The sequence below is a fragment of the Tupaia chinensis genome, unplaced genomic scaffold (genome assembly GCF_000334495.1).
Source record: "Tupaia chinensis unplaced genomic scaffold, TupChi_1.0 Scaffold138464_1, whole genome shotgun sequence".
NCBI lineage: Eukaryota > Metazoa > Chordata > Mammalia > Scandentia > Tupaiidae > Tupaia > Tupaia belangeri.
Window position 1 is genome coordinate 66,400 of NW_006198360.1, and position 27,600 is coordinate 93,999.

The window sequence follows — 27,600 nt, forward strand, 5'->3', positions numbered from 1 at the left end:
ACAGCATGGGATGTCTGACTGCAAAGGATCTAACAGAACAAAGACTATTACCTGGTACAGCTTATGGTCTTCATTCCAAAGCCCGGAGATTTCTGGCTCAGCCAGTGTCTCCTCATCTGGGTTGGTGCTGGGCGCCAAGTTCCCATGGACGGAAGAGCTGGAGACGACCTGTGCTAACGAAGTGGGTTCTGGGTCTGCAGTGAGGTCGTTCTCCTGTAGCCAGGGAGAGGATGCAGCTGGCACACTCATCATTGGCAAGTGGAGGATGCGCAGATAATCGAGAAGGAAATAAAAGCCCCTGCCCCCGCCAGGCACACGCCCAGCACATGCCCAGCACATGCCTTATTATTTTTTGTAAATTGCTATTTCTTTATTTCTGGGAGAGATTTTTTCTATAGGGCATGTGTGCTCGCCAGTGAGAGAGAGAGAGACAGAGAGACAGAGGTGAGAAATCGCCCCCTGGGGGGATGGCCACACTGCAATCCCTACTCCATTCTCCTCTCGGATTTTGGGCATGCATGCACACGCGCCCAGTGTGAGTTTCAAGGCACTGGGTCCGGGACTTGAATCGCAGTTGACTATGTGAGAGTCCAGTGACATAACTGCTGCACTATCTGCTGGTCCCAAAAGCCTTATTCTTTACAAGGAGATTATGGCACACAGGCTGGGGCAACTTTTCCCACTTAAAATACAACATAAGTATTTTTATACATTATTACATTTTTTTTACAATGTTCAGAAGAGTTCACAAAACATTCCCTTCTATGGGAAAACATTCTAACCTATGCACATGCCATAGGTTAGGTTCTTTCCACCCATCCTCAGGTGCTCTTTCTTTATTTTATTTTGTAAGAATTATTTATTTAACTTTATTTATTTATTTATTTTCTGGAGAGGTTTTTGCTATAGGGTGTGCGCGCTCGCCAGAAAGACAGAGAGAGACAGAGAGACAGAAAGTGAGAAAACTCCCCCCGCCGGGGGGATGGTTATGCCGTAATCCCTTCTCCTCTATTCTCCTCTCAGGATCTTGGGCACACACATACATGCGCCTGGCGTGAGTTTAAGCCACCCGGTCCGGGACTCGAACTGCAGTCGACTACATGGGAGTTTGGTGACATAGCCATTATGCCAACTGCTGGTCCCCATTTATTTATTTTCTAATTTGACCAGAGAAGGACAGAGTGAGAGAGAGAGGGAAAGTGAGAAAGCAAGCCACCAGGTCCTGGACTCGAACCACGGCCGGCCATGTGGAAGCCCAGTGTCCTTGACCACCATATCACCTGCCAGTCCCAAGGTGCTCATCATTTCTAAATTTCACTGGTATACATGGAAAGGCCTTTGGTGCTAACTCGGAGGACAGCTGAGATGTTTCCCTAGAACCAGTGTGGAGATGGGAGTCATGTGTCCACCCTGGCTCTGTGTGGAGGCTGGAGGGGAAGGGAAGTGGCCCCTGTGGTGAGCCAGTTAACAGCCCCCTCTCCCCCTGGGGGAAGCAGTTCATGCAGAGGTGGGCAAGAAGTCAGGATGCAGATACAACACCATCGCTGAAAACTTCGAGACCTGCTTCCCAGGAACAGCCTGGGTGCTGAAGTAGAGAAAGACAGGGTGGACAGGGAAGGCTTTCCTGCAGACAGGAGAGAGGCAGCGGGTAGTTCAGAGGCCCTGCAGTAAGATGGGCTGTGGTGAGAAGTGGGCGAGAGACAGAGGCTTCGCCTCAGGCACAGGGAGCCTGGCAAACAGAGAAGACCTCCCCTGACGTACTGAGGGAAGCAGCAAAGGCCCCACAGAGGCCCAAACCAGGAAGCTTGAGGCTGGGCCTTGCTGGAAGGAGTCTGTTGGAGTTAGTGACCTTGATGCTCAGGCTTTAGGGCATGCAAGGGCAGAGCTGAAGCTCCACACTGGGCCCAGGAGGGGGCCAGTATCTCTACTCCACAATCTCAGAGAAAAACTAGAAGTAAATCTTCTCAGCTGAGGGGAGTTACCTATACCAACGGTCCCGGGCTGGCCCTTAGTATGAATGAATGAATGAATAAATAAATGAGTGAGCTAGGGGAAAGCTGCTGTCCCCAGAGTGACATTAAGAGTGCCAAGCAGCTGGGACCAGCATTTGGCAAAATGGCTATGTTGCTGGACTCCTATGTGGTTGACCATGGTTTGTGTCCTGGACCCGGTGGGCGCGTGTGCATGCGTGCCCAAGATCCTGAGAGGAGAATGGAAGAGAGGGGATTGTGGTGTGGCCATCACCCCTGAGGGGTGATTTCTCGCTTTTTGTCTCTCTCTCTCTCTCTGTGTCTTTCTGAGTGCACAAGCCCTATAGCAAAAAAATCTCTCCAAAGAACAAAAAAAAAAAAGTGCTCTTTTTGGGACCAGCAGATAGCTTAATGGCTATGTCACTGGACTCCTGTGTAGTCAACTGTAGTTCAAGTCCCGGAACCGGTGACTTAAACTCATGCTGGGTGTGTGTGCATGTGTGCCCAAGATCCCAAGAGAACAGAGGAGAAGGGATTGCGGCGTGGCCATCTCCCCTGAGGGGTGATTCCTCACTTTCTGTCTCTCTGTCTCTTTCTCTTTCTGGTGAGCGCACACGCCCTATAGCAACACCCCCCCCCAAATGGCTTAAAAAAGCAATAAAAAGAATGCCAAGCAGCAGAGTGACACCACGCATCACACGTGTGAGGATAAAGCGTTGCATGGATCTCCTGATATGTGATTGACTTAGATCGAAATTTGGAGACAGGCAAGGAAGCTTGTAGCCAGCCAAGCCACACTGTAAAGAGAAAAGTGGCCCTGGTGGGTACCCTGAATCCCTGCTGAGATGTCGCGATATCCCTGTACTGGGTGGCTACAGAGAGCCTGGTGACACTACTGTTGGTGGCTCTTAGACCACTTCCTCCATCCTCGCGAGCCCTGCCCCACGTATCTCCAGGTGTGTGAACCGGTCTGCAGAAAGGCGTCTTGCTCACCGGCGGGAAGCTGGCAGTTACTGCGGTCTTCCCCTCGCAGAGGTCGGAGATGTAGCTCCAGGTCTTGTCTCTTGAAGTCCTCCGGTCCCTGATTTTGGCAGGGCGGTGCTGTTTCTTCCTCCTGGTTTCCTCCTCGGCCTCCTCTTTCAGAATCCGACTTACGATCTCCTGCTTTCTAAGCTTCTGCTCCTCCTCAAAGGCCCTACGGAGAAATGCTTCTCGGTGAGAGGCCAGCGGCCTCCATCTTGCGCCAGGTGAAACAGCACATCTGGGCAGCCACTCGGGTCCAGCATGGTTTGGCTTAGCCCTGGCTGGCTCCCTCCCCAGGAGCTCAGGGTTAGCCCAGCCAGCTTTGGGGGTAGGGATATCCTGGGTGATCCACAAGCTCCCACAGGGAACACAGAGACAGCCCAGGCAAGCAGAGCAGAGCTGCCAGGCTGGAGACTCATACTCAGACCCCACCCTGCCCTACCCTCCCTGTCCAGTCTAGGGTCACGGTCCCTAAAACTTGGCCCTCATGAGCTGACACCCCCCAGTCCCCAGTTTCTAGGCTGGCAGTGGGGGTGCTCCAGCTGAGGCACAAACCAAAGGCAGCATTGGAGATCGAGGACATTCATTCATTCACTCACTCCACTGTGCCTGGCCAGGTGCCTCCTATGTCCCAGACATGTACAGACTGAAGGACACATCGGTGGGTGGAGCTCCCCCAAGGAAAACCCACCACAGTAGGCAGGCGAACAGGCTGTAGCTAAATTCCGGGGTGACTGCCAGGGAGACACACTCGGGGCTCTGTGATGCCCAAGGGACGCTGCTGCCCCAGTGAGAGGGCCAGGAGGCCACACCCGAGCACGACCTAAGCAGTGACCAGCCAGGATCAGGACTGGGAAGAAGGGGACTCCAGGAAAAGGTGGCTTTAGGCAAAGGTCCCAACAGGACAGTTTGCACAAGACGTTACTAGAATACCATGTGCAAGGCTGGAGAAGGTGAGAAATGAGGCCAGAGACTTGACTTGAGGGGTTTGAGTCCAGGCAGCCCACTCCCATGGAGTGAGGTGGAGAGGGACTAAGAATGCAGCTCTAATTGCAAGTCTGGGGGAAGGTCAGAAAGGCAGTGTATTAAGGACGAGCCCCAGGCAGGCTCCAAAGAGACAGGAGGGTGGCCAGGCGGGCGGGGAGGAGGGGAACAGGAGCCCCTGTGACTGCAGCACTAGGAAGCCAAACCAAGGTTCAAGACAGAGTAAAGAAGCCTGAACATGTCATCAGGCCAGGGTCTTGTGCTCCCTATGGGCAGCTCTGGGTGCACCTAGAAAGGGCCTATAGCCGTTCTTCCAGAGAAACCATAGTGAGGGGAGTGGGAGAGACTGGGAGGGGAGAGGGGGGCAGAGGGGAGGCTGCTGGGCAGCAGGGCATGGGGCCAGCCGGCCAGGGTGAGCCTTGGCACAGGGTCTAAGCCAAGCAGGGGTGGCGGTGTGGAGCTCCCATTCCTGTGTCGCTCAGCAGCTTCAGGTAGGAGGCTGAGGCAGAGAGCACAGCTTTGCCGATCACGAGGGACAAGCCCCCCTAGGTTCTCGTTGCCACCCCAGGGCTGCCTCACCGCTGCTGGGCCTCTAACTCCTGTTGCTTGCGTTGATGGAAGAGATGCTTGAAGGCATCCCCGCCCTGGGCCAGAATTGCCTCCTTCTCAGCCTGGACTTTCTGCTCAGCCAACTCTGCCTTGGCCTGGCCCCATGCTTGAAATTTCCGCAGTGTTTCCTTGGAAATAGAGAATGCCAGGTGACAGCATTTGTACACATTGCACACGCATGGGGTCTTTCAGTTCGAAAGCTGACCTTAAATCAATGGTGAGTCGTTTGCAAACATCACATAACTCTGAGCGTCCTCCACCCAGACATAGCTCTGCCCCCCACTCCACCCCATGCAAGCCTGCCCTGACAGGCCACACACACAGGTCTGTGTCTGTACAGCTGCTTGCTTACCACCGTTCCCTTGCCTCTGAGTCTTTGCAGATGCTGTTCCCTACTCTTCCCCTCTCTACTTTCCCCACCTGAACCCCCCCACACCTGGCCCAGGTGCACGAACCCTCGTGCACCTCTTCGGGTTACTGCTCTTCCTTCAAGAACAGGACCAGGGTGCTTCCTTTCCTGTTGGGCTCTGGTGCCTGCTTGGGGCTGGCACAGAGCCCATAGTCAAAACATCTGTGGAAGAGGCTCAGTAAACTCCCAAGAAATGATCGATGGGTGAGACTGAGGACACGAGCCTGGCTCCTGAGGAACCTTGGCCCAGCAGGATAGACATCCTGGCAGGATGATGCCTGCGAGGCTGGTGCTGCGGGTCTCTGAGGATGCAGGAGGGGCCTCCTGTGTTTCAGGTGTGCAGACTGAAGGACAGGTAGGTGGGTGGAGCTCACCCAGTGTGCAGGGCCTACCCGGTTTGCGGTGATGTTATTCTTGAGCGCCAGCACTGCATCCATGCGCCTCTGCATGTACTGACGAGACTCCATCTCCTCCTTCCTCTCTTGCTCTCGAATTCTGGAGGAAAGTGCATTTAAAAGAATTCTTCCCAAATGATAGCATGTGCATGGGAGAGAGATAGAGAGAAAGAGAGACATTCTCGACAGGGTCTCGTGCACATCCCCTTGCCCCAGCCCTCCAGTTTCTTGGGATCTTAGAGCCCGCTCAAGCAATTAAAGGACACACTGTGGCTGAGCATCAATGATAAAGACACTGTATCTCATGGTCCTCTTCTGAAAACACAACACAACACAAAACAAAACACAACACTAGCAACTCAAAGCTAGAAATACAGGGAACCAGCAGTTAGCGTAATGGCTATGTCGCTGGACACCCACGTAGTCGACCACGGTTCGCGTCCCGGACCCGGTGGCTTAAAACTCATGCTGGGTGCGTGTGTGTGTGTACCCAAGATCCCGAGAGGAGAACGGAGGAGAAGGGATTGCGGCGTGGCCATCCCCCCAGGGGGTGATTTCTTATTTTCTGTCTCGATGTCTCTCTGTCTGTCTGGCGAGCGCATGCGCCCTATAGCGAAAACCTCTCCTAAGGAAAAAAAAAAAAAAGAAAAAAAGCTAGAAATACAGATTTATTGTTTTTTGGGCCAGCAGGCGGCGTGGTGATTGAGGCGCTGGACTCCCACATGGTTGACTGCATTTTGAGTCCTAGACCTGGTGGCTTGAAAATCATGCTGGACGTGTGCCCAAAATCCTGGGGAGAGAGTGGAGAAAGGATTGCAGTATGGCTATCCTCCCTGAGGGATGATGTCTCTCACTTTCCCTTTCTCTACATCTCTCTCTGGCAAGTGTGCACACCCTATGGCAAGAATCTAAAAATAAACAAATAAATGCTTCCAACGATAAGGTGATAATTTAATAATAATAAAATTGAAGAATTTTGAAACAGAATTAAGTGACACATACACACACACACATAAATTTTTTTTTTAGAGTGTTTTTGCTATAGGGTGTGTGTACTTGCTGGAGAGACAGAGAGGAAGAAAGCGAGAAATCACCCCCTCCCCCCGGGGAGATGGCCACGCTGCAATCCTTTTGCCATTCTCCTTTTGGGACTTTGGGCATGCACGCACGTGCACCCAGCGTGAGTTTTGAGCTGCCACCGAGTCTGGGACTCGAAACGTAGTTGACTACATGGGAGTCCAGCCATGTAACCATGATGCCATCTGCTGGTCCCAAGTGACTGCTAGTCTTAGGTTTCTCTTCAAAGGCGTTAACAACCAGGAAGATTCTGAGAGCAAAACCCCTACCGTCCCAGGGAGGCCTTCAGAAACTTCACTGCGATCCTGTGATTCTTCTGGATGTCTTCCACCAGCTTCTGGTGTCTGAGTCCATACTCCTTCTGGATGTGAAAGGACTTCCTGCAGTGACATGGGGCAGGGAAGACAGATCTGCTGGGACATATGTCCTTCACTCAGTGTCCCTCAGGGACTGGGGGTGAGGAACACAGACAGAATGATAAACTAGATCCTCCTGGGGGCTCTGGTGCTGACGAGACCCACCAAAGATGAAGTTTGATGCTGGAGGAGCAGGGATCTGAAGAAGGAAGAGAACAGCAAAGACCATGTTGTAAGGAGGGAAGGGACCACAGGCCAGTAAGAAGTGAGTGGGGAAGGGGGTGAGCCTGGTGGGAGACAGGAAGGGGGCAATCAAGACCCTTTGGCTGCCTACTGCCAGGGGCTTGGACTCCACAGAAAACTGTGGAAAGATCTGGCAATGGGCTGGATGTGGTGGGGAGTGTATAAGAGTAAGGAGGACCATGGTTTCTGGGAGGGCCATGCTTTCTGGCTGGGCAGCTGGACGGAGGCGGAGCTATGTAATGAGATGGTGGAGGGGGTAGAGGCGAGCCAGATGAGTAGGCTGGGCCTGGGGGCCTGCAATCCATGGGAGAGAAGCTGGGCTGCCCACCGAGACTGGATGACAGAGACTTCAGGAGGAAAATGAGACGCGAAGTCACCTGGGAGTGTCTGCTGGCTTTCAGAACTTTTAGGGACCAGTAACTGTGGCCAGAGGCATTTCAGGACCAGGTGAGGATCATCGGGGCAGGTTGGTTAGAGGAAGCACTTGATGCCCAGGAAGGATCCAAGGGTCAGGAGGGAGGATGAACTTGGGGAAGAGGCAGGGAGGGGCCAGGGTGGTGACAGATGCAGACAGCACAGCTAAGCAGCATCTGGAGAACTGTGGTTAAGAGGCAGAGGGGCTGGCAGGAGCAGGGCCTGAGGCTGTAGCCCCCTGGGACATGAGGACTGGGCTTGGGTGCTGCTTACCGGATCCTCAGCAGCCGGTTCCTCTCTGCCTTTCCCAGGGCCTCCTTTTCCCTCCGGAGCTGCTGGTCTGCATGGGCCTGGAAACACCTCCTTGCCTCCTCCGCCTCCTCTTGCTTGGACTTCTGGAAGTCCTTACACTGCTCCTCCTCCATCTCTACGTGCCACATGGCATTCCTTGCAAACAAGGGGCCTCTTGTTTATGGGGGCAAAGTGGTTGGGGACCTGGGGCTGGGCACTATAGGGTGCATCCACCCTGGAGATCTGGGGAGGGCCTGGACATCGTTTTGTTACACTTCAAGTAGACGTTGAACAATGCTGACAAGTCAGCTCCTTCCTCCAAGGAGCCCTCTTGGTCCAAAGTTTCTTAGAGACTGAGGATCCCTCCTCCTGCCCAACCTCCAACTTCACATAAACATCACATCAAGTCCCACCAGAGCTAGAACCCGGCCCTCCTCTTCCTGTGTGCTCATGGACACTCCTCTGGCCTGAGGACCGGGTCAGCTGATGGTAGCAAGCCCCTTGCCTGGTCTGAGGAACGCATATGGGAAGAGATGGTTGCGAGATTGTTGTGACTGCCTTCTGCTGGGGGAGGGTTACTGGAGCTACCAAAGAGCCCCTTCCTCCATTTTCAAATGTAATTGGGGTGGGGACTCTGAAACATGTTCTGGGTCCTGGCTGGACAGAAAAGGATCTGCCCAATCCCTTGTCTTAGGTGACAAGGTCTTGGGCAACTGTTAGTTGAAGACTGTCTCTGGTGGCCATGGAAGCACATAGCTCACTCTGGAAGTTTCCAATTTATATCCAGCTGGGATGAGTACATGTATACAGTAAGAGGGTTTAGGCTAAGAGCGCTCGCTCTTAGGATGAAGAAATCCATCTCCAGATAGTGTCACACCAGTGTACTGACAGATTAAAAATTTCCAACAACTGGGGGCCAGCAGAAGGCATAGTGGTTACATTGCAGGACCCTCACATGGCCAGTCACAGTCTGAGCTCTGGCCCAGTGGCTTGAAACTCACGCCAGGTGTGTGTGTGTGTGTGTGTGTGTGTGTGTGTGTACGTGTGCACCCAAGGTCCCAGAAACAGAATGGAGGAGACAGGATTGCAGTGTGGCCATCCTCTCTTGGGTGGGATTTCTCACTTTCCCTCTCACTGTCTCTCTTGCTTTCTCTCCAGCAAGTACATGCACCCAAAGGTAAAAACTTCTAAAAATAAAATAGTTTCCAACAACTGAAGAGTTGACCCCCATAATCCCCCAGGCAGAGATGAGCTGTTCTTGGAGGCCTGCTAGCAGTTCTACCTGGAAGATATGGACTCAGGATGATGTCAGATGGGAGTGTTTTAGCTGGCATCTGCCTCGCTCCTGAGAGTAAACCAAATGCCTCACACAGTTCATCATTCAGAATGATGTTTGTTGTAGGCTTTCAGTAGATACTCTTAATCATGTTAAGAAGACAGGTGGCATGGTGGTTAGGGTGCTGGACTTCCACATGGCCAACTATGGTTTGAGTCCCAGACTGCGGCTTGCTTTCTCACTTTGTTTCTCTCCAGTCAAAATTTGGGACCAGCAGTTAGCGTAATGGCTATGTTGCTGTACTCCCATGTAGTTGACCGCGGTTCGTGTCCCGGACATGGCGGCTTAAACTCACGCCGGGCATGTGTGCATGAGTGCCCAAGATCCCAAGAGGAGAATGGAGGAGAAGGGAATGCAGCGTGGCCATCCCCCCAGGGGGTGATTTCTTGTTTTCTATCTGTCTGTCTCTCTTTGTCTTTCTGGTGAGCACATGCGCCCTATAACAAAAACCTCTCCAAAAAAAATTTTTTTTAAATTATAATAATAAATAAAATTAAATAAATAATTCTTTTAAAAAAGAGAAAATATACTTTTATTCCTATTTTGTTAAAAGTTTTTTTCTTTTTTAAATCATGAATATAGAGTTGAGTCGATCTCTTTTCCTCACTACAAGACCTCATTATAGTGGTCCCTGCATCTTAGGCCCCTTGAATAAAGCCTGTCTGCGATCTTAAAGAAAAAATCATAAATATCTGTGAACTGATATGGCCTTTATTCTTTAATGTATTAATGTTAAGATTTCCTTTTTTCAGAGAGAGATTTTTGCTATAGGGTCTGTGAGCTCACTGGAAAGACAGAAAGAGAGGAAGTGAAAAATCACCCCTCAGGGGTATGGCCATGCCACAATCCCTTCTCCTCCATTCTCTCTCGAGGTTTTGGGTACACACGTACACATGGACCCAACGTAATTTTCAAGGTAACCTCTGGGTCCGGGACTCGAACCACATTTGGCTATGTGGGAGTCCAGCACCTTAACCACCGTGCTACCTGCTTACCCTGTAAGTATATGTATTTACATAACTGGATCTCTAGTTGTAACCCTTATTGTATTCCCGAGTGCTCTGTAGACATCATCCAATGCTCCCAGCCAAGACTGGAGGCTGAAGAAGGCTGGCCCCTTGCCGTGTGAGGGGCAGAGCCAGGCGTGAGCTCGGGCAGGTTTACTGTGAACCCTCGCCCTGACCTCCCGGCCTGTGAAGGTGGGGGTGCCCTTTGGGTGGGATCTCAGTGTCAGGGTGATTTTAGCTCCTGGGAACTCCTGCCCATTCAGTCCTGTGGAGCTGTCGTATGGCCAGTTCCTCTGTCATGTCCCAGCCTCTGGAGACGCTGCTTACCGGATCCTCAGCAGCCGGTTCCTCTCTGCCTTTCCCAGGGCCTCCTTTTCCCTCCGGAGCTGCTGGTCTGCATGGGCCTGGAAACACCTCCTTGCCTCCTCCGCCTCCTCTTGCTTGGACTTCTGGAAGTCCTTACACTGCTCCTCCTCCATCTCTACGTGCCACATGGCATTCCTTGCAAACAAGGGGCCTCTTGTTTATGGGGGCAAAGTGGTTGGGGACCTGGGGCTGGGCACTATAGGGTGCATCCACCCTGGAGATCTGGGGAGGGCCTGGACATCGTTTTGTTACACTTCAAGTAGACGTTGAACAATGCTGACAAGTCAGCTCCTTCCTCCAAGGAGCCCTCTTGGTCCAAAGTTTCTTAGAGACTGAGGATCCCTCCTCCTGCCCAACCTCCAACTTCACATAAACATCACATCAAGTCCCACCAGAGCTAGAACCCGGCCCTCCTCTTCCTGTGTGCTCATGGACACTCCTCTGGCCTGAGGACCGGGTCAGCTGATGGTAGCAAGCCCCTTGCCTGGTCTGAGGAACGCATATGGGAAGAGATGGTTGCGAGATTGTTGTGACTGCCTTCTGCTGGGGGAGGGTTACTGGAGCTACCAAAGAGCCCCTTCCTCCATTTTCCAATGTAATTGGGGTGGGGACTCTGAAACATGTTCTGGGTCCTGGCTGGACAGAAAAGGATCTGCCCAAACCCTTGTCTTAGGTGACAAGGTCTTGGGCAACTGTTAGTTGAAGACTGTCTCTGGTGGCCATGGAAGCACATAGCTCACTCTGGAAGTTTCCAATTTATATCCAGCTGGGATGAGTACATGTATACAGTAAGAGGGTTTAGGCTAAGAGCGCTCGCTCTTAGGATGAAGAAATCCATCTCCAGATAGTGTCACACCAGTGTACTGACAGATTAAAAATTTCCAACAACTGGGGGCCAGCAGAAGGCATAGTGGTTACATTGCAGGACCCTCACATGGCCAGTCACAGTCTGAGCTCTGGCCCAGTGGCTTGAAACTCACGCCAGGTGTGTGTGTGTGTGTGTGTGTGTGTGTGTGTACGTGTGCACCCAAGGTCCCAGAAACAGAATGGAGGAGACAGGATTGCAGTGTGGCCATCCTCTCTTGGGTGGGATTTCTCACTTTCCCTCTCACTGTCTCTCTTGCTTTCTCTCCAGCAAGTACATGCACCCAAAGGTAAAAACTTCTAAAAATAAAATAGTTTCCAACAACTGAAGAGTTGACCCCCATAATCCCCCAGGCAGAGATGAGCTGTTCTTGGAGGCCTGCTAGCAGTTCTACCTGGAAGATATGGACTCAGGATGATGTCAGATGGGAGTGTTTTAGCTGGCATCTGCCTCGCTCCTGAGAGTAAACCAAATGCCTCACACAGTTCATCATTCAGAATGATGTTTGTTGTAGGCTTTCAGTAGATACTCTTAATCATGTTAAGAAGACAGGTGGCATGGTGGTTAGGGTGCTGGACTTCCACATGGCCAACTATGGTTTGAGTCCCAGACTGCGGCTTGCTTTCTCACTTTGTTTCTCTCCAGTCAAAATTTGGGACCAGCAGTTAGCGTAATGGCTATGTTGCTGTACTCCCATGTAGTTGACCGCGGTTCGTGTCCCGGACATGGCGGCTTAAACTCACGCCGGGCATGTGTGCATGAGTGCCCAAGATCCCAAGAGGAGAATGGAGGAGAAGGGAATGCAGCGTGGCCATCCCCCCAGGGGGTGATTTCTTGTTTTCTATCTGTCTGTCTCTCTTTGTCTTTCTGGTGAGCACATGCGGCCCTCCCAAAAAAATTTTTTTTAAATTATAATAATAAATAAAATTAAATAAATAATTCTTTTAAAAAAGAGAAAATATACTTTTATTCCTATTTTGTTAAAAGTTTTTTTCTTTTTTAAATCATGAATATAGAGTTGAGTCGATCTCTTTTCCTCACTACAAGACCTCATTATAGTGGTCCCTGCATCTTAGGCCCCTTGAATAAAGTCTGTCTGCGATCTTAAAGAAAAAATCATAAATATCTGTGAACTGATATGGCCTTTATTCTTTAATGTATTAATGTTAAGATTTCCTTTTTTCAGAGAGAGATTTTTGCTATAGGGTCTGTGAGCTCACTGGAAAGACAGAAAGAGAGGAAGTGAAAAATCACCCCTCAGGGGTATGGCCATGCCACAATCCCTTCTCCTCCATTCTCCTCTCGGGATCTTAGACACGCACGCACACACGCCCGGTGTGAGTTTCAAGCCACTGGGTCTCTGGGTCTGGGTCTCAAACCCTACATGGTCGGCCATGTAGGAGTCCAGTGCTTTAACTACTATGCCACCTGCTGGCCTCATGTTAAGATTTCTAACATCAGGTCCTTTTTTTTTTTTTTTTTTTTTGGTCCTAGGATATAAACCTAACATGGCATGGTGTGTGTGCATGCACATGTGTGTCTAACACATGATTAGGTTCTGATTTTAATGTTTTATTTGAGATTTTTCTCATTTATGTCCCAAGCAAGATTGGCTTATACTTTTCTTCTCTTGGTTTTGGCATCAAGGTTATACTACTCAATTAAAAAATTGGGTATATGTTCTTGTTGGGGTAATTTTTTCTTTTAGAGAGATTTTTGCTATTGGGTGTGTGCACTCGCCAGAGAGACAGAGACAGAGAGACAGAAAAGAAATCTCCTCACAGTGGAGATGGCCATGCTGCAATCTCTTCTCCTCCATTCTCCTCTCAGGATTTTGGGCACACACACGAGCCAGGTGTGAGTTTTAAGCTGTTGGGTCCATGACTTGAATAGCGGTAGACTACATGGAAGTCCAGCGATATAACCATTATGCCATCTGCTGGTCCCCATTGGGGTAATTTAAGATAATTGATCTTTGATAATTATGGGCCACTTCAGGTTTTCTCTGATGGGAAGCACTTGCTGAATTCCTGATATACAGTGTTTTCATCTGTCCCTGAGGCAGGTCTGCTCTATGGCATGTCCATGTGTGGGATCATTTCTGTTTGTCCTGTGCCTGACTCCTGTGATTCCATAATCTGAGGATTTATGCTTTTATCAGTTCTGAAAAAAAATATTTCTAATTTTTAAAGTTTTTGCTGTAGGGTACATGTGCTTGCTAAAGAGTCAAAGAGAGACAGAGAAAAGGAAAGTAAGAAATCATACTCCAGGGGTGATGGCCATGCCACAATCCCTTCTCTTCCATTCTCCTCTCAGGATTTGGGGCATGCACGCACACACAACTGACCAGAGTTTCAAGGCACTGGATCCAGGACTCAAACTATGGTCAGCTCTGTGGGAGTCCAGTACTTTAACTACCATGCCATGTCTGCTCCCCTGGAAAATTCTTAGTCATTACTTAATTGTGTACTGGTTCTCCCTGTTTTGTGTTATTTTACGTGACTGAATGCCTCACTTTACCTCTTATTTTAAGGTTCACAAAATTAACTAACACATTTAGAACTAATGATGGAATTAGAAAAGCATCCTTTGGCAGCATCATCACACTAATTAATTCAGATAAGAAACACTAATGCTTGTAAACACATGTGTGAAACGGATAGGAATCACATTTCCTAGCGTCTCAAAGCATCTCCCTGCAAGCTCTATATCAATTTTCTTTTCTTTTCTTTCCTTTTTTCTTTTTTTTTTTGGAGAGATTTTTACTGTAGGGCACGTGCGCTCGCCAGACAGACAGAGAGAGACTTAGAGACAGAAAGCGAGAAATCACCCCCCAGGGGGGATGGTCACGCCGCAATCCCTTCTCCTCCATTCTCCTCTCGGGATCTTGGGCACGCACGCACACGCGCCCGGCATGAGTTTTAAACCACCGGGTCCGGGACACGAACCGCGGTCGACTACGTGGGAGTCCAGCGACATAGCCATTACGCTAACTGCTGGTTCCCTTCTTTTAAGTTGTTCTCTTTTTTTTTTTTTTTTTTTTTTTTTTTTTTTAGAGAGATTTTTGCTCTAGGGCATGTGCACTCACCAGAGAGACAGAAAGCGAGAAATTACCATCCAGGGGGGATGGCCATGCCACAGTCCCTTTTTCTCCATTCTCCTCTTGGGATCTTGGACATGCATGCATATGCGCCTGGCATGAGTTTCAAGCCACCAGGTCTGGGACTCAAACTGTACTGGATCATGTGGGAGTCCAGTAGTGGAACCACTATGCTACCTGCTGATCCCTTATATATCAGTTTTCAGGGGAACAAGTGTCACTCTGCAGTGAGGAAACTTGGCCAGCACCCACCACTGGGCATCATCCTGAGGAAGTATTGAACAAAAAGTGGCTTTTAGTGACCTATGATCTTCAAAATGTTAAGGACATAGATACCATAAAAGGATTGAGGGGGTCTTCCTGATTGAGGAGGATGTCAGGGGAAATGTGAAAAACAGATGCGATGTCCTGAATGGGTCCCTCGCTCCAAGATGTCACCAGGACACTGAGACTGAGGGGAGATGGAATTCTTTGAGTCTAAACTTGTTTCAAAATAAACACCTTTTATCTTTTTTTTTTTTTTGCTAGAGGGCATGTGTGCTGACTGGAGAGAGAGAGGAGAGAGAGAGAAAGAGAAGAAAGAGAGAGAGAGAGAGAGAGAGAGAAGAAAGAAAGAACCCCTGGGGGGATGGCCATGCCACAATCCCTTCTTCTCCATTTCTCCTTTCAAAATTTTGGGCATGCATGTACACAATCCCAGTGTTTTCCAAATCACTAAGTTCAGGACTTGAAGCACACAATTGGCCATGTGGGATCCAGCTGCTCAACCACCATGCCAGCGACTGGTCCAGCAAGGTTTTTTTTTTTTTTTTTTTTTTTTTTTTTTTTTTTTTTTTTTTTTTTTGGAGAGGTTTTTGCTATAGGGCGCATGTGCTCCAGACAGAGAGAGACAGAGAGACAGAAAGCAAGAAATCACCACCCCCCCAGGGGGGATGGCCACACCGCAATCCATTCTCCACCATTCTCCTCTTGGGATCTTGGGCACACACGCACAAACGCCTGGTGTGAGTTTAAGTCACCGGGTCCGGGACTCGAACTACGTGGGAGTCCAGTGACATAGCCATTACACTAACTGTTGGTCCCCAAACATTTTATTTCTTGAATAATACACATAGAAATCCTGCTAAATATCAATGTTCAGCAAACTACCTGTACTTTTCTGAATCTGACATTGTCCCCAATTTAAAAACCAGAATGGTGCCCTCCTGATACATTTCCATGTTCCACATCCTTCCAAAATGACCCAGCTCGTTCAGTAATTTCTAATTTCTTTTGCAAAACATTGAGATACAATTTGACTTTAAAAAAATAACATTGTATATTCTTTGTGTTTGTCATTTTGGTTAATTACTGAAAGATGGTTCCGGCCAAAAGGCTGGTCCAGCAAGTTTTGTATTTATTTATTTTTTTAAAATTATGTATTATTATAATTTTAAAATTTGACCAGAGAGAAAGGGATAGTGAGAAAGCCACCAGGTTCCAGACTCGAACCATGAGCGGCCATGTGGGAGTCCAGCGCCTTAACCACCATGCCGCCTGCTGGCCCCAACAAGATTTTTTTGAAGAATGAAATCGATAATCACAGCAACCCAATCAGGATAGGACCACCACGGGTTTTACCAGTCCTGTGGAGACCCCTGCTCAACTCAGGTGCGGGATAGTGGAGAGAGAAAGCGATCAAGGCCAGCCGGCCATCAAGCAAGGGTGGGGTAAGCACCGTGTCCTCTTCCTTTCTTGGCCAGGTAGCTCTCCCTGTCCTTGGCTGTGCCTTCCTCTGCTATCTCATAGGCTGCCTGACAGGGTCAGCTCTGTGACTTGGTCCACAGCTCATAGGACACCACCTTAGATTATAACTAAATTGAGGCAAGCACGGGTCGGAGACTAGTTCAGGGTGATGAGTCTCTATTGTGAGGTCAGCACCATGGCATCATGTCACGGCAGACCCACAACCAGGACCCACTGCTGGGGCAGGAGTTCCAGAGACCAGCAGGGCTCTATGGCCTGAGGGGTCTTTCCCAGTATCAACCCAGAGTCCTCAACGGGTGGGCCCACCCTGAGAGGTATTTATACCCCATGCTAAACCCCTTTGTGCTGAAACTCTCCAAAGGCAATTTTGATGTCTGCAACCCAAACTTTGAGCACTAAGGTGTTTGAAATAATGCGATGATCTCTTCCTGATGGATGCTTGGAGAAAACTAGGAAGCACTTTTTAAAAATAGTACTGGTTGTTCGATGGAAGCACAAAGAACAGGAAATGAAGAAAAAAGAAAAAACGATTTTATAGCTCCTAAGAATATAAACAAATATGAAGAAACTGAAAAACACTTAAAAAATGAGAATACATCCTTTCAACTATTGCATTTCATGAGTTCTCTTTTAATTTTTTTAAAAGAGGTTTTTGCCTTAGGGCATATGTGCTTACTGGAGACAAAGAGAGACAGACAGTGAGAGCAGCAGTGGGAAATCACCCTCGGGGCTGAGGGGTGGAGGGCGGTTGGTGGCCATGCCGCAATCCCTTCTCTTCCATTCTCCTCCCAGAATCTTGGGCACATATGCCTGGCCTGATTTTCAAGCAACTGGGTCTGGGACTTGAATTGCAGTATGAGTCCAGCAATGTAACCACTCCACCATCTGCTGGCCCTGTTACCTTTCAATTTAAAAAATTTTTTTTTTTTTTTTTAGGTTTTTGCTATCGGGCACATGCACTCGCTGGAAAGACAGAGAGAGACAGAGAGACAGAAAGCGAGAAATCACCCCCTAGGGGGGGATGGCCACACCACAATCCCTTCTCCTCCATTCTCCTCTCGAGATCTTGGGCATGCAGGCACACACGCCCAGCGTGAGTTTAAGCCGCTGGATCGGGGACTCGAACTGCGTTCAACTACATGGGAGTCCAGCAATATAGCCATTACGCTAACTGCTGGTCCCCACCTTTCAATTTTTAAGCAGCTCGAAAGTCAAGTTCAAATTACTTCAAGATTTTATTCTTCATCTTAGAACTAGGAATCAACCCACGAACTGCTCAGAGACCTGCACCCTGCAAGGGAACATGACTCCAAACTTACCCGCTCTCCTTCAGCGCGGCTGTGAGTCTTGACTGCAGGCCTCTCTCGTCCTCCAGTTCTGTGCACAGGCGTCTGGACACTGCCTGGAGACGGCCCATGGCTGCTCTGGAGCACAGGAGGGGAGACCGATGAGCTGCGTGTCAGAGCCTTGGTTGCACCCAGAGAAAGTTGAGGCTCAGCCTGGGGTCTCCCCACAGCATTCACCTGGCACTTTTCTTTGGCCTTTTCATTGTCAGGAAGGAAATCCATCTGAACTAGTTAACCCAGAAGATGAGGAAGTGTGGGGTCAATGGAAGGCTTCTCATAAGCCCACTTTCTTCTGGGCAGGTAGAGGCCAAAGTCGGGCTTACTGTTCAGCTTAGGGGAGGCCAGTAATGGCTCAGAGAATCCTAACCAGGATCCCTAGTCACACCAGCTCCCTGCTGGCCTCTCTCGATTCTCTAAGGAAACTGAAGGCAGGTTTCCTGGTTGCCAGCGCCCCCGGAGCAGTGCCTGGAGGTCTCAGGCTTAGGAAAGACCCAGCACACTCATGGGAAAGGCACCACTGCCTCCTGGTTCTAGCCCACACCGCTGTCCCTTGCTTTGTCCCTCTTCACTCTTGGAGTGGAGCTCTCTGTGTGCATTGGCCACCCATCCCCAGTCCAGTTACCCTCCCAAGACATAACCATTCCACAGGGATGGGCAGCAGGTGACATGATTGGGACAGTGAGGGTGGTGCAGAGAGGTGCAGGACCTGCCTGTAACAACAGCACAGTGACCTTGGGCAGAGGAGCTGGGTGGGGCCAGCGTTGGCCAGAACCCCTGAATATGTGTGGTTCCAGGAAGTGAGTTTCCAGCAGCTGCTTAGGTCTAGTGATTATCTCTTGAAATTTTAGTGATTGGGACCAGCAGTTGGCGTAATGGCTATGTCGCTGGACTCCCATATAGTCAACCGTGGTTTGAGTCCTGGACCCGGGCGCGTGTGTGTGCATGCCCAAGATCCTGAGAGGAGAATGGAGAAGGGATTGTGGTGTAGCCATCCCCCCGGGGGTTGAATTCTGGCTTTCTCTCTGTCTCTCCAGCAAGCACATATGCCCCATAGCAAAAATCTCTCTTAAAAGAAAAACTTTTTGAGGCGTAGGCTGCAGGTCTCACAAGGTCACTGCTGTGCGACCTTTGTGGGGTCCAGCCCCATCTGCCCATCAACCCTCAGGGCTCCAGTTTCCATCAGGAGCCCCACCCTTCTGGGGCCAGCAGGACCTGGTGTTTACTCCCACCCCACTAACCACCAGTACTCTTCCCCCTGCCAATGTGCGCAGAGCTCCTAGGCCAACAATCTGCTGGGTATGTCGCTGGACTCCCATATAGTCAACCGTGGTTTGAGTCCTGGACCCGGGCGCGTGTGTGTGCATGCCCAAGATCCTGAGAGGAGAATGGAGAAGGGATTGTGGTGTAGCCATCCCCCCGGGGGTTGAATTCTGGCTTTCTCTCTGTCTCTCCAGCAAGCACATATGCCCCATAGCAAAAATCTCTCTTAAAAGAAAAACTTTTTGAGGCGTAGGCTGCAGGTCTCACAAGGTCACTGCTGTGCGACCTTTGTGGGGTCCAGCCCCATCTGCCCATCAACCCTCAGGGCTCCAGTTTCCATCAGGAGCCCCACCCTTCTGGGGCCAGCAGGACCTGGTGTTTACTCCCACCCCACTAACCACCAGTACTCTTCCCCCTGCCAATGTGCGCAGAGCTCCTAGGCCAACAATCTGCTGGGGCCCTTCTCAGCTGGAGGGTGTCATGTTGTTATGGGAGCTGCAGTGTAGCACACCTCCAGGCTCCAGGGAGTTTAGTGCTCATGGTGGACACTGGCATGCTCATGTCCGGAGCCCTCCTACTCAGAGTACCTGGTCCCGTGTCCACACGCTGTACCCTGTGGGCATCTCGCCTCCCTCACACCATCCTCCCTACTCTGTCACACAAGATAAAAGCTGTCCTGACACATTTCTCCTCTTACTCCAACCCATGGGTCCCCTGCCTCAAAACATCCATCCCTTGTGACCACATGGCTTTATAGTCCTTGAGGTGCTTGTGACTGTCTGACATTTCATGTCTGTGGTTTTGTGTTCTCCACTTTGCCATGCTGAAGTGTAGCTGCCTGCTTCCCTGCCTGCCTAAAGACAGTAGGTGCCTAATACTTGTCTTTGGGTGACACATGAGCCTTTGCAACGCTACCCAGATCATTGTGAGGTCGCTTGCCCGATGTCCTGTCCCAACTCTCCACCCTCCCGGCCCCCTGGAATGACCTACGTGTTGCTGGCCTCCCTCTGCAGAGTGATCTCGCCTGCCACGGTGGCCTGCTGTCTGCGGAGGCTGTCCATCCTCTGCTGACAAGCACGCAGTTCCCTGCTGAAACAGTGAAGAGAAATCCCAACCCCTAGAGGTGGAGAGTGGGATCAGGGGTCTAGGCCTCCCTGCTCCCCACACCCAGGCCAGGGATTGCAGCCACAGCATTCTCTGCAGAGCACTGTCTGATACAATCCAGAAACACGCTGGAACCCTGAAAACTGCACGGGGGCTGCCGTGTGGCCTCCACTGACAGGTGACAGGCTGTGGGTAGCTGAAGACAGCGCAGGAAGGCAGAGTTCCCACGGACCTCTGGATCAGTGAGCTCAGGTATGTAAAAGATACACGGCCACAGCTCCTCCTGTGTGCTCCAGAACACATACCCACCAGGCCTGGACAACAGCTCCTACAGGCCTGGGTGGAATCCTGGTCCAAACGCCAAACTCTTGTTCTGTGACTCTCGCCTCAGTTAACAGAACAAAACCCAAAATATGAGCTCCAGGGGACAGTGAGAGGACACATAGAGAAACCGCAGCGTGAGGCGCTGTAGGGAGATATCTGGGAAATGCTAGTTTTTTCAGGTGAAGTCATGTGTGGAGGTTATCCAGAAGGATGTTTTTATTTTTGAGAAGGCAATGAAATATTTAGGAGTAAAGAGTCCTGAGTCTGCAATGTTGCTTTTAAATGGTTCAGAAGAAACCAGAGATGTAACATAGAAGCATATGACAGAGAGAGAGAGATCACAGGAAAGGCGGGCACACGGGGAGGCTGGGGGGTGCTGGGCGCAGCTGTACTAGCTATTTCCGACTTTTCTGTACATTCGCAGTTTTTCTTCCTAGACGTTCAGAGCACACGCTCTGTCAGTGCTGCTGACCAAGCTGGTCGAGAATGGGGCGAGGCCACGGACCTGAGCGCCACCCCTCACACAGGGTGCTGGCCATGTCGTGGCCTGGTAGGACCCAAGAGGGCAAGATGCTGTCCTCCTGCACTGCCTACCACGGTCTCACCAGCACCAGGCACTGTGGGCCTGGGGTGCCCTGAAGCACCCTTGGAATTTCTGAAAGTTTTACAGGACCGAGGGGAGAAAAACGGGGGCTGAGGCTGGCGCCATCTCCTGGGCAGGTTTGCCGAGCTTCTTTCCCAGAGACCTTGGCAAGATGCTCCCTTGAAGAGCTTTAAGGAGACAGCAGGCCAGAACCACCCTTTCACACAACTGTCAAAATCAGCACTAAATGTGTATCAGATACAACCCAGGAGGCAGGAGGATGTGGCCCATCAGGGCAGACCTAGGTCCCGGCCAACAGCTCTCAGTAACTAGTGCTCACCTTGTTTTCTGAATGAAGAGATCTTTCTCTTTGTGCATTTTATCTTGGTAGTTCAAGTCCTTTTGTAGGTGAAACGCTTGAATTCTGTCTTCGACAGATGTTTTTTTCTTCGTTTTATCAGCGTCATCTTCTTTCACTGAACTTAAAATAAAAAGGACCCCAGTTCCCATCCACATGATGGCAGTTGTCGAGGTGTTCATCCCCTCTGCTGGTGCCACTACCACTACTGAGTGGACGCTGTAGCTCACTCGGGGGAGAAGGAGGGAAGGGTCACACCTACCCACCCCCGGTGAATTACCAGTGGTAGCCGGGGACAGCGTCCTTCTCTGCTTCCTGAGGAGGAGATTCAACCTCGAACTCTGGTTCCTCTAATTTATCTCCTTCTAGAAATCAGGGCAAGAGTTAAAAACCAAAAGCAGATCAAACATTCAAGTCTGAAGTTTCGTACGTGTGTGTGTGTATGTGTGTATATGTATATGTATATATACATATATACATATATTAGTTCTTCAGCAAAGTCATGACTTATTTTTGTTTTTTTATACAAAAATGTGCTATGACTTTCCGGACAACCCAATATATTTAAAGCTTACTTTATTTATGGCAGACAGCATGTGCATGCAAAGGAGAGAGAGAGAACTCTCACCAGGGCTTCATCATGCTGCAGTCCCCTTTCCCTAGCCCTCTAGTGCATCAGGATCCTGGGTATGCACACGCCCGTCTGGTATATATCCTCCTGACCCAGGGTTTCGAACCACAGTTGGCCATGTGGCCCCCAGCACTGCAGTTCAGTGCACTGCTGACTATACCACTGAACTGGGCCTCAAGTCTGAAGTTTTAAGGTAAATCTCGACAAGCCCAAACTCAGCAGGCGATGATAACACTGGTGTCTCGGATCAATGGTTGTCAAAGCACAGTCTCAGGAACCTGAGACTATGGGAGTCCCTCAGACTCTTTCAGGATATCTGCTAAGTCAAAACTATTTTCATAGTAATACTAACACAGTATTTCTCTTCTTCAGAAACTTTCATTTCATGAGTGTACAGTGGAGTTTTCTAGAGGCTACATGGCATGTGCTATCCTAACAGATTAATGTAGATGCAGATACGGGAGTCCCACTATCTTCGACTAAAGCCGCCTCACATAACTGGGTTCTTTATTGCCATTTTACATGGATAAATAAATCCTTTAAATATTCATGTTAAGACCAGCAGTTGGCACAATGGCTCTGTTGCTGGACTTTCATGTAGGTTCAGGTGACTTGAACCGTGGTTCAAGTCCCAGACCCAGTGGTTTAAACTTACGCCAGGCACGTGTGCGTGCGTGCCCAAGATCCTGAGAGGAGAATAGAGGAGAAGGGATTGTGGCGTGGCCATCCCCCCGGGAGGTGATTTCTCACTTTCTGTCTCTGTCTTTCTGGCGAGTGCACATGCCCTATAACAAAAATGCCTTTCAAAAAATATATTCAGCTTTAATTTTTAATATAGTAAATACTGAAAAATAAAAATCAACATAAACCGAAACTTCTCGGGTTTTTCAATAATTTTTAAACACATAAAGGAGTTCTTAGACAAAACCATTTCAGAATCACTGTCTTAGAAAATCACCACAGACTTCCAGCAAAACATGGCAAATTGAGCTACTGGGTTTATCTCTGCGCCTTTGTTAAATTTAGGTAGAAATGATAGAGAAAGGAATGACAAAAGGCATAAATCCACAATCACAAGGACAGGAGAGGCAAAACAGTGGATAAGAGAAGGCCCCACAATTTCAATTTATCTTTTAAAATTCGTTTTTATTGGGACCAGCAGTCAGCATAATGGCTATGTCGCTGAACTCCCATGTAGTCGACTGTGGTTTGAGCTCCGGACCCGGTGGCTTACATTCACACCGGCGTGTGTGCGTGCATACCCAAGATCCCGAGAGGAGAATGGAGGAGAAGGGATTGCGGCATGGCCATCTCCCCTGGGGGTGATTTCTCGCTTTCTGTCTCTCTGTCTCTCTCTGTCTTTCCGGCAAGTGCACGCGCCCTATAGCAACAACCTCTCCAAAAAAAATCATTTTTATTCATGATAGAAAGCATGTACGTGTGCATGAAAGGGAGACAGACAGAGAGAAAGCGAGAGCATTCCCCAGTGGGGCCTTGTGATGCCACAACCCTTTTCCTTCCAGTTCTCTATTCTGTCAGGATCCTGGGTACGCATGGAACCAGCAGGACTCAGGTTCAACCCCAGCAGGCTCTGTGGGAGCTGGTTTCCTCTCTGCGCAGGGCTGAACTGCTGCACCACAAGGCCAGCTCAAGCCCTGCAATTTTAAAATATGGAAAACTCATGGACAAGGGCAACTAATGTCCCACTCACAAAGCTGAAAAGCAAAACAAAATTCAGAGCCGGAAGATGGGGGCTGAAGGGAGGGGAGACAGGAAATGAGTCTCTGATGTCAGCACAAGACCCAAATCAAGGCACATCTCAGAAAAACTTCAGATCATCAGAGATCTGGAAAAAAAAAAGAAAGAAAAGAAAGAAAAAAATAACGGAATGTTTCCAAGAAAAGAAAACAAAAATAGGTCACATTCAAAAGATTGGGGTAAAAATGGCATCAGATTTCTCAACACTGATGTCGGAAACTAAAAAACTAATGGTCTGTCACTTTCAAAGTTCTTAGCCATAATTTATCTTTCAACTAAAAGCAATAAATACAAGTTCCTTTATCGAGAAAAAAATGTGAATTTAAAAGATACAGTCTCTCTGAAATAAAGGGAATTAAAGGGCAAATATGAAGCATATAATTTATCTTTTTTTACTGTTGAAATGTGTGCTATTTGTGAAAGGATCTTTATTACCATATTCCAAAAGGGAGATGTTTTCCAGAAGCTCCTCCCTGGGGAATAGGCTAACATCTTCTTCCATATTGGGAGACAGAAATTAGCTGCAAATAAATAAATAAAATAAAATAAGAAGTATCATGGAATATAGACCAATAAGATTACAGATTAAAAAAAAATCTTAAAAATTAGATTTTGTGAAAAAAATTTATCTTATAAAAAGCCATTAAGAAAATGAACAGATAAATTATGGGCTAGAAAAAAAATTTGTAGCACACACATCTCACAAAGGTCTGGTATCCAAGATACATAGAGCTCATAATGATCAACAATATAAAGTTTAAACTCCAATTTAAAGAGGTCAAAAGATTTAGAATAGACATGACAAAAGAAGATATACTGATGCCCAATAAGCATGTGAGGAACTTTGTTCAAAATTACTAGTCATTAGCGGGACCAGCAGTTAGCTTAATGGCTATGTTGCTGGGCTCCCATGTAGTCGACCGTGGTTCGCGTCCCGGATCCGGTGGTTTAAAACTCATGCCGGGCACGTGTGTGCACGTGCCCAAGATCCGGAGAGGAGAATGGAGGAGAAGGGATTGCGGTGTGGCCAACCTCCCCTGGGGGGTGATTTCTCGCTTTCTGTCTCTCTGTCTCTCTCTGTCTGGCGAGCGCACGTGCCCTATAGCAAAAAACCTCTGCCCCCCCAAAAAAATTACTAGTCACTAGCAAAATGCAAATTAAAACCATAATGAGATACTACTATATAATGATTAGAATGCCTAAGATAAAAAAAAAACTACTGATAACACTAAATATTGGCAAGGATAGAGAATGACTGGTATCCTCACATGTTGCTGGTTGGAGTGCAAAATGGTATTGGAATACCTTTGGGCAGTTTCTTTTTCTTTTAAGGTCTTGCCATATGTGCTTACCAGGGAGAAACAGTGAGAGGGAAAGTGAAACATCACCCCTGGGGGGATGGCCATGCTACAATTCGTTCTCCCCCATTCTCCTCTTAGGAATTTGGGCATGCAAGCACACACACCCTGCGTGCTTCCCAAGTCATCAGGTTTGGGACTCAAACCATATTTGGCCATGTGGGAATCCAGCACCTTAACAACCATGCCACCTGCTGGTCCAATGTTGGGCAATTTTTATCAACATACACTCACCATATGACCCAGCACTCCTACTCTGATTATTTACCCAAAAGAAACAAAGATATGTCCACAAAGAAACTTAAAAAGAAATGTTTATAGCAGCCTTATTCAAAATAGCCCCAAACTGGTGACAGCTCCCATTTCCATCAATATGAGAATGGATAAACAAATTGTAGTACATCCACATGGTGGAGTAATATCAGAAATAAGTAAGAATGAAGTGTTGGAACTTAGAAACTTTATGGATGGAACTTAGAAACTTTATGCTGTGTAGAGAAGGCCAGACCCGGGAGTCCATATTCGAACATAGGCAAAAACTGACTGATGGTGATAGGAACAAGATAATGGTGGGCTAGCCCGTGGCATGGTGGTTAAGGCCGCTAGATTGCACGTGGCTGACTGTGTGGACCCCGTGGCTTGAAAAACACACTGGGTGCTTGTGTGCGAGTGCCTAAAACCCCAAAAGGAGGTTAGAGATGTAGAAGGGATTATGGTGGAAACACTTCCACCGCGGTGCTTTCTCATCCCCACCACCTTTCTCTGGCAAGTGCGTGTGCCCTCTGGCAAAATTAAAAAAAAAGTGAGTGGTTTCTGGGTGAGAAATGAGAAGTGGGGGTGGGGAGGGAATGGATTATGAGGGAACTTGTAAGGGGATGGAAATGTTCTGTATTACGTTTTGGGTGGAAGTACACAAATGTATGTAATTGTCAAAACTCAGGCAATTGAACATGTGTGTATTTTATTGCATGTTAATGTTATTACAGTAGAATTTATGAACACACACACATACACATAGTGCTAATGTTCAAAAAATTCTTTTTCATTTTTTTGTTCTTTTTTAGAAGGTTTTTTTAAAAATAATTATTTTATTTTATTTTAAAATTTATTCATTCATTTTATTTTAATTTGACCAGAAAAAGACACAAGGAGAGAGAAAAAGAGGGAAAGTGAGAAAACAAGCCACAGGTCCAGGACTCCAACTGTGGTCAGCCATGTGGGAGTGTCCAGTCCACCTTAGCCACCATGCCACCTGCTGGTCCCCATTTTTCTTTCTTTTCTTTTCTTTTTTTTTTTTTTGGGGAGATTTTTTCTTTAGTACTATAGGGTGTGTGCACTTGCCAGAAAGACAGAGAGACAGAAAGCAAGAAATCACTCCCAGGGGGGATGGCCATGCCGCAATCCCTTCTTCTCAATCCCCCCCTCGGGATCTTGGGCACACACACACACATGCCTGACATGAGTTTAAACCACCAGGTCCGGGACTCAAACTGTGATCGATTACATGGGCGTCCAGAGACATAGTCATTACGCCAACTGCTGGTCCACCCATTTTTCTTTTTAAAAAATTTGCCAGAGGGTGCTGGAGTGATTTTGAAATCACTCCCCAATGGGGTGTGGTCACATCTCAGTCCCTTCTTCATTTTTCCATCCTGACAGGATTTTGGGCTTGCATGCACACATGCCCGGTGTGTTTTTCTAATCCAGCCGGGATTCAGATTCTATAGTCAGTCTTGTGGGATCCAGCTCCCTTAACCACTAGGTCATAGGGCCAGCCATTAAAAACAATTCTTAGAGAATTTCTGAATATCCATTACACTTTGGTGTAAAACTCTTGGTATAGAATCTTGTGTATTCATATGTACACATGCACATGCGCCTGGAGTGAGTTTCAAACTGTCAGGTCCGGGACTTGAACCATGATAAGTCACACGGGAATCCAGTGCCTTAACCACTGCTCCACCTGCTGGACCCTATTATTATTATTTTTAAAAAAGTTTGACCAGAGAAAGACAGAAAGAGAGAGAGAGAAAGTGAGAAAGCAAGCTGCCAGGTTCGAGACTCGAACTGTGCTCAGCCACATGGGAGTGGCTTAACCGCCACACCACCTGCTGGTGCTGACATCCATTTATTTTCTATTATAACTAAAATATATGATTGATTTTAATATCTATTAATCACATTATGCTTGCATCATGACATATATACAAAAGAGTTGATGTTAAATACTTAAATGCAAACCATAAATTTTCTATTGGGACTGTATATTACTTCACTTTAAAGTAATGAATAATTCCAGGTTAAGTATATATGAATGTTGCTATTTTATGTATGAGATGCTAAAATTGTAGAGGAGTTTCTATTTCATTGCTTAATTTAGCAATTGCTTGAGAATAAATCATTGAAAAATATTTTCACTGTCTAATACTGTTTCTTGGATAACTCGATAAATCAATGCCAGTAATTTATATTTTAAAAGGTAACAAAAAGACAATTGTACTTTCAAGTCCTGAGAAGCAGAATTTTAAGGTATAAAATACCGACAATATTCCTTCCTTTTGAAAGAACCAATTAACTTACTAGTTTGTGACTGGCAGAGTTTTCAGAAGAGATTGATAAAATGATCAAATCTATTCCACTCTATGCTTGTGAATTCCATGTGACTATCACAGCATGGTTTTACTGGA

The 27,600-nt window shown here is 48.2% G+C and overlaps 1 protein-coding gene across 1 annotated transcript in view; it reads right to left on the reverse strand.

The window, feature by feature from the left end:
• CFAP74 (cilia and flagella associated protein 74) overlaps positions 1-27,600 on the reverse strand; it is a 92,069-nt gene that overhangs the window by 53,629 nt on the left and 10,840 nt on the right. The window contains exons 2-11 of the mRNA XM_006161358.2: positions 23,991-24,076; positions 21,447-21,531; positions 21,149-21,289; positions 19,788-19,886; positions 17,511-17,615; positions 10,442-10,615; positions 6,737-6,847; positions 5,388-5,490; positions 4,557-4,714; positions 2,964-3,165 (exon numbers count right to left, since the gene is read on the reverse strand). Of these exons, the coding sequence (XP_006161420.1) occupies positions 2,964-3,165; positions 4,557-4,714; positions 5,388-5,490; positions 6,737-6,847; positions 10,442-10,615; positions 17,511-17,615; positions 19,788-19,886; positions 21,149-21,289; positions 21,447-21,531; positions 23,991-24,057 (1,245 nt within the window). The 5' untranslated portion in view covers positions 24,058-24,076. The remainder of the gene's footprint in view (positions 1-2,963; positions 3,166-4,556; positions 4,715-5,387; positions 5,491-6,736; positions 6,848-10,441; positions 10,616-17,510; positions 17,616-19,787; positions 19,887-21,148; positions 21,290-21,446; positions 21,532-23,990; positions 24,077-27,600) is intronic.